Source organism: Lacerta agilis, chromosome 8 (genome assembly GCF_009819535.1).
Source record: "Lacerta agilis isolate rLacAgi1 chromosome 8, rLacAgi1.pri, whole genome shotgun sequence".
NCBI classification, from domain to species: domain Eukaryota; kingdom Metazoa; phylum Chordata; class Lepidosauria; order Squamata; family Lacertidae; genus Lacerta; species Lacerta agilis.
Genome location: NC_046319.1, coordinates 65,911,861 through 65,923,105, shown reverse-complemented (window position 1 = coordinate 65,923,105; position 11,245 = coordinate 65,911,861). Strand labels below are relative to the sequence as shown.

The 11,245-nt window shown below is 47.2% G+C and overlaps 1 protein-coding gene across 2 annotated transcripts in view; it reads right to left on the bottom strand.

The window, feature by feature from the left end:
* Window positions 1-498: 498 nt before the first annotated feature.
* Window positions 499-11,245, bottom strand: part of HIVEP3 (HIVEP zinc finger 3) — a 51,681-nt gene continuing 40,934 nt past the window's right edge. For both annotated transcript variants that reach the window (XM_033158017.1, XM_033158018.1), the window contains exons 4-6: window positions 10,262-10,360; window positions 2,370-3,454; window positions 499-1,529 (exon numbers count right to left, since the gene is read on the bottom strand). In XM_033158017.1, coding sequence (XP_033013908.1) covers window positions 669-1,529; window positions 2,370-3,454; window positions 10,262-10,360 — 2,045 coding nt within the window. In that variant the 3' untranslated portion in view covers window positions 499-668. The remainder of the gene's footprint in view (window positions 1,530-2,369; window positions 3,455-10,261; window positions 10,361-11,245) is intronic.

Here is an 11,245-nt window from a genome sequence, read left to right as displayed (position 1 = left end):
GGAATAATTATAAAACACTTTGCCACATATTAAATAAAGCAAATAATAAATAAGGGGTACGGTTGTTGTGGGGTGGGGCAGGTTGTACCTGTCTGTACATGAGAGAGGTGGTGGTTGCCCCCCGCCACTAAAAATAATTCAGCCAATCTCTTTGAAGAGGTGTTTGTTTTCCTTAAAAAGGAAAAAAAAAAGAAAGCGCTTTTCAGTGCATCCATTGGAAATTCTTCTCAACTCTTTCCACATGTCTGCATGCAGTTGAGCCAAGACCTCATCGTGGGGAATGGAGACACCATCTAAGAATAAGCCCCTTTCCAATAAAATAAAACAATAACAATAAATTCATAGCTTCAATTTGTCGGTGCATTTCAAGCAACAACCAAAACACACACGCACGCACACACGCAAATGAAAGTAAGTCTAGGAAAAGGCACACAATTACGATGGAAATAATAGCAGACTGAAACAGAGAGAGAGAGAGAGAGAGAGAGAGAGAGAGAGAGAGAGAGAGAGAGAGAGAACCAGCAACAGTCTCCGTGGGTTTGGTCGTATGCTAGAGCGTTGGGTCGTTTCGTTTTTTCCTTTAGCAATGATTATTCGAAAACCAATCACACTGACAAAGGTTTGTTGATCTTATGGGGAAGCCAGGGTCAAAAGCTGGGAGGGAGGGCTTAAGCACTTCCTGTATTGTGATCCACTTGCCTCTGCAGTAGGCTGAAGCTGACTTGCTCCAAGGGTGGGCTCCTCCTCCTCTGTACCCCTGTGGTGGGAGGAGCTGGCTCCCCGGAGAGGTTCCTTCTCCTGGTGGGAGGCTGGCAGGAGGAGTGGCTCGAGGACAAGGACTCCAGCAGGCAGCCAGCGCTGCTGCTCCTGTCCAGTGTCTGGGTGGGGAAGTCCGAGATCAAAGTGCAGGGGGGTTCCAAGGAGGTGTTTGAGCTGCTACGTGGTTTCTTCCCCTTCTCCCACCGGATGCCTTCCCCACTGGCCGAAGGCTGCGGAGAGGGCTCATCCTCTGGGCAGGAACCATCTCGGCTGGGCGTATGGCTTCCCCACTCTGGGACTCCGGGTTCAGCACTGGCTTTCACCCTGTGTTCCTCCTTGGCCGGCTTCTGCTGATGCTCGCTAGTCCTTATTGTCCCTTCCAAGCAGCTGCTGCTATGAAGCGGTGGGGTTGCTGATGAGGAGCGAGCTTCTCGGATGCCTTGGGCCCCTTTCCCGGGATCTTTTGCTTGGCTCGATTCAGAGGTGTCGCCGCTGGGGGCGAAGTAGCTGGCTTGCAGCGACATCACTGATCCGTGCCGCAAGCTGGGATGGCCGCTGGGCCTTGCCTGGACCATCTGGATGCCCCCAATGGGGATCATGGGGAAGGGGCTCCGGGGTAGCTGCTGGGAGTGCAATGGGAGGTGACTAAAGATGTAGTCTTCCACCCGGCTTGGGGCATGGGCGTGTGTGTCGTGGGGCGATTGCAAAGGCCTGACGCAGTGATGCTGAGTGACGCCCGGTGAACTCGCTGGGCTCCTGGATTCTGTCTTCTGTAATGACAGGAAGTACATATTAGGAACGAGGGAAGCTGCATTATACGGAGACCAAGCACTGGTCAATCTAGCTCACTACCATCTATGATGATGTTGATGCTGATATTTATATGCTGTCCATCTGACTGGGTTGCCCCAGCCACTCTGTGTGGCTTCCAACATATGAAACACATTAAGCATGGTAATACATCTGATATTAAAAACTTCCCTATACAGGGCTGCCTTCAAATGTCTTCTAAAAGTCAGATAGTTGTTTATTTCCTTGACATCTGATGGGAGGGCACCACTACAGGGCGGGTGCCACTACCGAGAAGGCCCTCTGCCTGGTTCCCTGTAACTTCACTTGTTTGCAGTGAGAGAACCTCCAGAAGGCCCTCAGAGCTGCACCTCAGTGTCCAGGCTGAACGGTGCCCTCTGCCTTACATTTCCCTATTCCTGATCTACAGTAAGTGGCAACAGCCCTCCAGGGTCTGAGAGAGGGAACACAGCTTTATCCGGAAATGCTGGGCATTCAACCTGGGCTGTCTGCCTGAACAGATGCTTCACCACTGAAATCAGTGCACTGATGTGGGCATATAAACTGACTTTTTAATTGAAGCTTTTATGGTGGGGGGATGGTGAGTAAGGGAGGACAAAGATAAAGGACCTCTGTGCTCCATTACATTTGGCTATCCTTCCCTCCTTGCCTTCTTATTTTTAAAGACACTCTCCCCTTCCAACACACACACACACACACACACACACACACAGTAAATAGTGGTGGTCTCACAGCTGCAACCCTCCTTAGATTTGTGGGTCCAGACTCACTGCTTGGAAGACCAATGCCAAAGAACTTACCAGTTTAGGTTCTTCATACAGTTCTGTATTCTTGCCGAGGGACCTGTGAGGTAGAGGCACTGAAGACGAGATCCCATGCAGAGTTTTACTCAGGCTTTGAACTTTTTCATCTGCTGCCGACTGGCCATGGGAAGGCAAGTCCTCTCTTCCTGGGGATGGGTACCTCGAAGGCGGCTCTGAATAGCTCTGGGACAACATCTTCTTCAGGGATAAGTATCTGGCTGAAGAGACATCCCTGCTCAGAGACAAATGTCTCACAGGAGACACGCCTCTCTCTGGCGGGAGGTACATTCGTGACGACAGCTCTCTTTTCGGAGATATGTACCTGCTGGGCGAGAGCTCGAGTCTCGGCGACAGACTGCGGAGGGGAAACGCCTCTCTCCTTGGAGACATTCGGTGACCAGAAGACCTCCCCCTTGCTGGAGAGAAGCTCCTCAGAGAAGGTGTTTCTCCAGCTGTCGAAAACCTTTTCGGAGACATTTCGTTTTTGGTTAACAGGTGCTTCCTAGCCAACGTGGAATGGTTGTTGTTGCCACCACTGCCAAAGCCAGAGTCCTTGCTTGGAGACCCCTTCCTCCTCAGAGAGGTGTCTTTGGAGATTGACAAGTCCATCGCTAAGAGCATCTGTGGCCTTGTAAGGGGTTCCTTCTCAGCAGAAGAAGCCACGGGTCCACTGGAGGTCAAAACCGGCCGGTGGAGTCTCAAGAAGCTGTGGCAGACGGCAACTTCAGTGCTGTCAGCTGACCATTTCGTTTCTGGGCCCGAGGAGGTGGTCTGGTGACGCTGAACAGCACGCTTGCTAGTGGAGACAACATCTTCCAAGATGGACAATGCTGTCCTGGTGCCTTTCTCCTGGGCGGAGTGAGAACCTCTTGGAGAATGTCCTGGGAGGGAGATGTTCTTCATTTCTGAAAGCTTCACTGGTGGCTCCTCTTGGCTTTCCTCCTCCTCCTCCTCCTCTTCCTCCTCCTCTTCCTCATCGTCATTGTCATCATCAGACTCTCCCAAGTCTGAAAACTGGTGTTCTTCAAGTGGCTCAGATCCCTCCTGCCCTTCTGAATCTTGGAAGAGATCTTCACTGGTTCCTAAGGGGGACGGGGGGGGGGGACACTGCATTAGATCACGCAGAATATAGCAAAATCACCCTTTAAAAAAAAAATCTTGCTCAAGTTCAAAAGTCCTCAAGATCGCTTCTTTGCCATTTGGTCAAATTTTGTTTTATAAACAAGCACAGTGGCTCAGAAGCATCAGGCACCACAGCTGTATGAGAGTGTTTGGATTGAGCACAGAAACTGCTCTTTTATAGTGTGGCAACACCTAAACTTTGGAACTCCCTGCTTATTGACATCAGGCACGTACCTTCAACTGAGCCTTTCCAGCGTCTGCTAAAAATATTTTTATTTAGACAACCCTGTCTGGATATCTCGAATGCTGACATGTGTTTTAATCTGTTTTTAGTTTATTGCAGAATTTTTTATTTTATGGGGGGAGGGAATGTTTGAAATAGTTGCTTTTAACTGGTTTTTTTTTTTTTTACTTATAATTGTACTTTTTAAATTCTTTTTGTAAACTGCTTTGCATTTTTATTTCTACAGTCAAGTAGTGTACAAATTTTTGGAAATAAATAAAATAACTAAATAACAGAATGCCTTGGGAGGCAGTGGGCTCTCCTTCCCTGGAAGCGTTTAAACAGAGGCGCTGGACGGCAATCCATCAAAATGATTCAGCATTCTGGTTTGGCAGAGGAAAAAGAGAAACATGCTAGGAAGTCTTGCAGCGTGAGCCACTTGGAAACAAAAGAGAATGGCACAGGAACCCCACTGAGTTCTAAGCTGCTTGCATTCATAAAAATAAAAAAAGCGTAGTGCAGGAAAACTTCTCTGTGGATTCCCCCACCCACCCCATATTATGTTGTTATTCATTCGTTTTTCACTGACTGTCATGGATGCTTATTCATCTGGGTGACAGATGGATGATTTATGCTGCCATCATCATTACTCTGGGTGTTACTCTTCCACAGAGAGGCACTATTAGAACAACATTGAGCAAAGCTGCTGGTTGGGAATGGTTTCAGCTTTATCAGACAGGAGACACTTCAAGATGGGAGACAAGGGGGATATAAAATGGCCTTTTATGTACTACAAGAAACAGATTAAACGGACCAACATCTCATTTAAGAGTCTATAAACAAGCTTCCCATTGCAATTTCTTCAGCAGGCAGCAAAATACAGGAAGCAGTGATGCGATTTCCCCAGGTTGATTGGACAGCCTCGTTAGGCGCACTGTTGCGTTAGGGATGCAGGAGACATTTATTCAGTGCACATTTGAAAGTGAACTGAGGTCACACCTGCCCCCATACGTTTAAAGCCCTCTTTTGCCACCTTAACAGTCATGGAGAATCCTGGGAAACATAGTTTGCAGAAGGTGCTGGGCCTCACAGACTTACCACTCCCAGCACCCTATGCAAACTACGGTTCCCATGACTCTCCATGGCTGCTACAGTTGTATAAGAGGGCTTAAAATGTGTTGCATGAATGTGTCCCGAATTTAACTTTCACCTCTTGGGTGACTTACACAGATCAGAATGTAGTTATTCTTTGGGTTTCACATCTGCCTAAATTTTGCAATATAGTTCCCGGTTTAAAAACATATGGAAGGGCATTTAAAGATTGCATGTTTTAGGATAAAACACACTTAGAAATATGTTCTTTATGATAAATTACATATTTGAGGGTCACATCCTTTAAGACCTAAGTTCAATAGACTTTCTTTAAAGTAATGTTGAATGCAAATTTTCACATTATGAAAAGTAAGAGATTAGTGCAGAAAGCAATGGATGAAATTGACATGAAGAGGAAATAGATTGATCTGGCCAGCTCTGCCCTTTTCCCTCCCGTTTTTAAACTTCTTCTTCTTCGTGGGCAGGCTGGTTTGGTACAGGCACGAGTGCCTTTCAGCCAAAAGTGGAAATGAGTTGAGTGTGCGAGGGAGTTGTAATTCTAAAATTACATGTCTTGTTGCATAAAGCGGCAAAGCCCAGACAGCTAAACACATTCCAGTGGACGGGGGGTGCAGCCAACATCAACAGACCAGGGAGGATTCCATTCTGAATACCAGCGGATTCCTGCCACAGAGTTGAAGTCAGCTCTCACGGTGGAGCTCTGCAGGTGCCTGCGGACTGAGAACATCCCCTGGACAGGCTCTTTGAAAAAAAGGGAACGGGAGACCTCAGGCTGCCGCTTAGGGTTCACTCCAGCCACACAGCCCTTCTAAGTGCACAAGGCAGAATTGGGGGGGGGGTGTCTCTGCAAAGTGTTAATGCCTGTCCATATTTATAGAAAGCAGATGCCCTCATGCTCCCCTGAGCATGCTCCCCCCCCCTTTTGCAAGCAGACGCAAATGCCCTGTTGGCTCGAAGCCTTGAATAATTGCTGAGGCGGTGACACACTGCGCCACTTGCCATGTGTCACCATTAGCCGAGCGGGGGTGTGGGAAACGATGGGAAGGACCAAGTCACTGAGAGCAAGACCCACAAATCGGCAGGGCCGGATTTAGGTTTGATGAGGCCCTAAGCTACTGAAGGTAATGGGGCTCTTCATATGTCCAGCTGCCCCTTGTTAACAACAAATTGTCACTGTTTTTGTGTGTCGAATATATGCTAAATGGTAATTTATGGACCTAATAGTGATCTAAAGCCATTTGCACATGTTGCCATGAAACCAGTCCATGCAGAATGTAGTCACCCTATATATAGAAATGAGCAAACCAGTGATATTTTAGGGAGCAGGCTAGCAGTTGGGGCCCATTACTTACATTATAGGAGCCTACACAACACAAAACACTGTTGCTGTATTTTATTTGGTTTTTATCTTCTATTTTGGAAATGTACATCCAGGTTTTTCCCTTCAATTTTTTGGGGGCCCCCCAATAGAGTGGGGCCCTAAGCTATGGCCTGTTTAGCTTATATGTAAATCCAGCACTGTGTGTCGGCATCTGCATCCTCTAGCTCTCCACCGCATGGAGCAGCATTTGCAGGTTTTCAACGCGCCGCTAATGTGACTGGGACTAAAAAGAAATGAGGACCTAACCGAAGCTGAAATCCATCTGTTGTGGATGCTTTAGTTCAGATTCCTGCATTGCAGGGGGGTCCGGCAAGGTGGTCCTTGGGGTCCCTTCCAACTCTACAGTTTCTAAGATTCTGTGAAATGGGGATGTGGCCCTTTGGCCTGTGTGCCACCCCCCGACAGGTTTCCCGTTCAGTCTCAGAAAGTAGTCAGGCTGAGAGCAGCGAACACTTTTCAAGGGGCTCTCAAAGCTAATCAGTTATTCTGAGTAAGTTAGCAGGCTCCGCAACTCCTCCAGCAATCTGACACTGGAGCAGATGTCCGCTGGCTGACACCAGCATGAATGCATCTCCCTTGTGACTGACACGATACTGGACTCAATCCTCCCCCCTCCCCATTTTTCTTTTTCTTTTGCACGTTCTTTCCTCCCCAGGGTAAAACTCTGGCAAAGCACCATCTATTCCAAATGTGGAACGTTTTCTTTTTTTCATGATGTAAAAGCAGCAAAAGAGAGAGAGAAGGGGTAGAGGAAAGCCTGGATTTCAAAGAAGGAAAGCTGTACCGTGGCAAGCAAGCGAAAATCACAATGTCTGCTGTCTTAAGGCTGTAAGTTCATAAAGGCACAGGACAAACTCTGATGGGTCAGGCCAAAGGCCCGGTTCCAGTTCAGCATCTCACAGCCAGACTGATGCCCCAGTGAAATCCACAAGTAGGGCAGACAGACAGTAGCCCTCCCTCCCCACCTCACTGTTTTAGGATGAGTCTAGACAATGCCCCCAACAGGGGAACTGGTGGTGGCTTCTTCAGTGGTGTAGCAAGGTCAGGCGGTACCCGGTGTGGAAAATTTCTTGTCACAACCCCCCTCCCTTGAAATGTAGTTGTCGTTGTCATTGCCAGGAGTTGTTGAGCTTTTTTAAGGGGAGGGGTGGCTAAAATTGTTGAGCTTTTTCTGGGATTCCAGGGTTTGAGTCCACATTTGAGGGAGCTTTTGCTTCTCTCCTTCCCACCCCCCTCTGCCGGTTTGCTTGCATGACACCGTTCCGTCCTCTCCCTGCATGCCTCCTCCAGCAGTCCAGGAGTGTGGGGCTGTCAAAACGCCGCAGCTCCCCACATGCCCCCAATGGCTCAGTATAGCGAGTTTTGAGTTCAGGTGTCATAAGGACATAAAAAGACCATGCTGAATCAGGCCAATGGCCCACCTACTCCAGCATCCTGTTCTCACAATGGCCAACCAGAAACTTGCAAGCGGGATTCAAGCATCAGAGCCCTCTCCCCTCCTGTGGTCTCCAGCAATTGGTATTCGGAAGCACGACTGCCCCTAGCTGTGGAGGAAGAGCCCAGCCACTGTGGCTATTAGCCATGGATAACTTTCTTCCCCATGAATACCAGCCATCGGGGAGCAGGGGATCCAATCCAGAATGGGACTGCTCATGGGCATAGGAGATGTGTTAACCCTTTCCCTCATGCAGCAGTCCCAATGAGCGCCTCAGCTGCTTTTTGCATAAGAAAGCTCCAATAGCATGTGATAAAAACAGTAGCTTCTGGCAAAGTGGCGAGGTTCTCTTTGCGGCTGCATGGCAGTGAGAAAATGCCCCCCCTCCCTATCTTGTGTGCTGCAGTCCTAATCCTGTTACCACCACCACCCCTGCAGCTGCTATTTAGCAGCGATGCAGAAACATCAACCAGCAACAATATCTATTTTGTATGATGCCATTTAGCCCAAAGTGATACCATCTACCTGGCAGGGTGGTGAATAGGGAGTTCCCCAGGCTGCTTTCTGTGGAATGCTGGAAGCAGACAGATCTTATAGTGCAAATGCCATCAAGCTGGCGGACTACATGGCTCCATAGCTAGGTTAGTTGGGTCACTAGGGGGAGGCCACGCCCTCTGCCGCTCTGTGCTCAGTTCAGCTGCACAGCACAGTCATCCGGATAATGACCCTCTGAAGCTTATTCATGGTACTTAGTGCAGGATACCACGCTGAGCACAGCCTCCCTCAAAAATCCAGCTCTCCTAAACTCCACACTCATCAATGCTGCCCATCGTCACAAGTGCCGGGGAGTAGGCAGGCAAATAACAGCCACTTCAGAATGGAAAAAAGTCCTTTCTGTGTTCAAATCCCTGCTCACTCCTGAAACGCATTGGGTGACCTTGAGCCAGTCACAGTCTCTCAGCCGAACCTACATCGCAGGGTTGTTCCGAGGACAAAATGGAGAGGAAGAGGGCGGTGTACGCCCACCTTGAGCTTTTTGGAGGAAAAGCGAGGTGTAAGAGCAGTGAAATGAATAAATAAATAAATGACAGCACTCCCAAGTATGAAACTTCACCCCCACCTCCATTTTAAAGTTAGACTGGCATCATCTTTCTTAGTTTTCATTGGACCATTAAAACTTGATTTGCTCTCTTATGACCTTTGAATGATTTTAAATGTAAATCAATTCTGTTCCATCTGTTTGTCTGTGCCCCCACCCCCATCTGTTTGTCATGAAATTGTTTTTCTCATGCGGTTCTGTGTGTGTGTGTGTGTGTGTGTGTGCGTGCAATGAGTACTATAGTTTTACATCTCATAAAATATATTGGATATACATATATGTATTAGATATTGCAATGGATAAAGCTATTGGTGGGTTTTAATCCAATTTTGAGTAGTTCCACATTTTTATTTTTATTTTTTGCTATACTGTTGTATGACTGATGATGGCCTTTGGCTAATCAATAAAGATTTGGATTCAATGTTGTTTTTAGGTTAAAGGTTTTTAAATTTCTACGTCACCTTGGGGTCTTTTGGGGGCTGAAAGACGACTCGTAAATAATTTTATAACGGGAACATTTATGTGTAACTTGGTCCTCTTGCTTGACTTCTTAATTTTATACCAGATTTCATCCCCATAAAGTAACATGAGGTAGTAATAAATTATCTAGTGGATGGTAGACTGGTTTATGCTGATCACTGAAAATGTAAGACGATACCTTTGAAACAAGTACGGCTGGGGAAATTGTAGGATACTCTTTTATTGGTTAAATGGATGGCATTCTGTAAATCTTCAGATGCATTCAAATGCACAGTGAAATATGGAACGCAGCACATGTGCACGTTTGTGTGTGTGTGTGTTTCTGTATAACTGTTCACCAGATCCAGCCAGGTCACAAATCAAATTGGGCCAACCTGGGATTCGGTCAGACCAGGTTGAAGCAGCCCCAAATCATCCCAGGTTGGATGAGTTCCACCTGGAGCAATCCAGGGCGGCCAAAAGAGGCGGGGCGGTCTAACAGGAAGGGTGAGGAGAAGGCAGCTTCTATGTGACCCCATCTACACTAAATACTTAAAGCAGCATCGTGCCACTTTAACCAGTCATGGCTTTCCCCCAAAGAAACCTGGGAAGAGCAATCTGTTAAGAGTGCTGAGAGTTGTTAGAAGACCTCTATTCCCCTCACACATCTAAAATTCCCAGAGTGGTTCAACAACCCAGCTCTCTTCCCAGGGAATTGTAACTGTGACGAGAACAAGAGACTCCTAACAACTCTTGGCAACTTTAACTAACTTCAGTTTCCAGAATTCTTTGACTGTTGACTGTTGAAAGTGGTATCATAGTGACTTAAATATATAGTGCAGACAGAGCCTATGTCTCCTGCTCTCCCTTGCCCCCGACTACATGTTTAATTGAGGTTTTAAGTGCTGGGTGACCTTGGGCCAGTTACTGTCTTTCAGCCTAAGCTGCCTCACAGGGTTGTTTGTGATAATAAAATGGGAGAGGGGGGAGAAATGTAGGTGCCACCTTGAGCTCCTAGACAGTAAGAAAGGAATGAATGAATCAGTGTGAGCTTTACCTTCATCTGCTTCTTGCTCCACCAGCGAAGACACCAACACACCCATCTCCTGACATTTTTTGCTGTGGGCTTTTGACTTCATATGTTTAGTCAGATTCCCTGAAACAAAACAGAACATACACGTTTGTCAACACGGGCTTCCTTTCTGCACGGGAACCAGTGACATTCTCTGCATTATTTTGCCAGAACTGGAGGCAGGTGCCTACAAACCACTCATTACTCTCTCAGCGGGCTGAGTGTAAGGTTAGTCGTTTGCTTCCTTGGGAAGATTAAGGCATGGCCTTCACAATGGCTAGCTGTCATGCAACGCAGAAAAGCAGGCAGGCACTGTGCTTTGCAATGTAGGAAAGGAATGCTGATGGCATGGCCCATCTTTCTCTCCAGATTTGCCAGAGCATAGACAGCAATCGGACACTGTCAAACAAAAGGCAATGCCTCCTTGCTGGAGATCAAGCAACAAAGCTGGCCATTCAGTAGCAGTTCAGTTGAGGCCATAAGCAGAGCCCTGCTGGATCAGGCCCAAGGCCCATTTGGTCCAGAATTCTGTTTCCGCAGCGGCCAAAAAGATGTCCCCACAAGCAGAACATGAGCGCAACAGCACCCTCCTAACGATGCTCCCTCAGTAACTGGTACCAGAGGTAATTCTGTAGCCTTTATGACTAAGCACCACTGACAAACTTATCCTCTATGAATTACCCTCATCCCTTTTTAAAGCCATACACATTGGTGACCATCATTACATTTCGTGGTAGCAAATTCCATAGTTAGCTACGTGCTATGTCAAGTAGCATATTTATTTTTTGAGGGGGAGAGGAGAGAAGAATTCAGAGGGGAAATGAAGGCTAAAGAGTCATGCAACAGAGCAGATATTTAGAAGGAAACAATCTCAGCTCAGATAGGCTGCTCCACTTTTAATTTAAGACTCATGTTAGTATATTCAAGCCTTATTTATGCCTGGCTTGTTCTTGCATCCTTGCACACTTT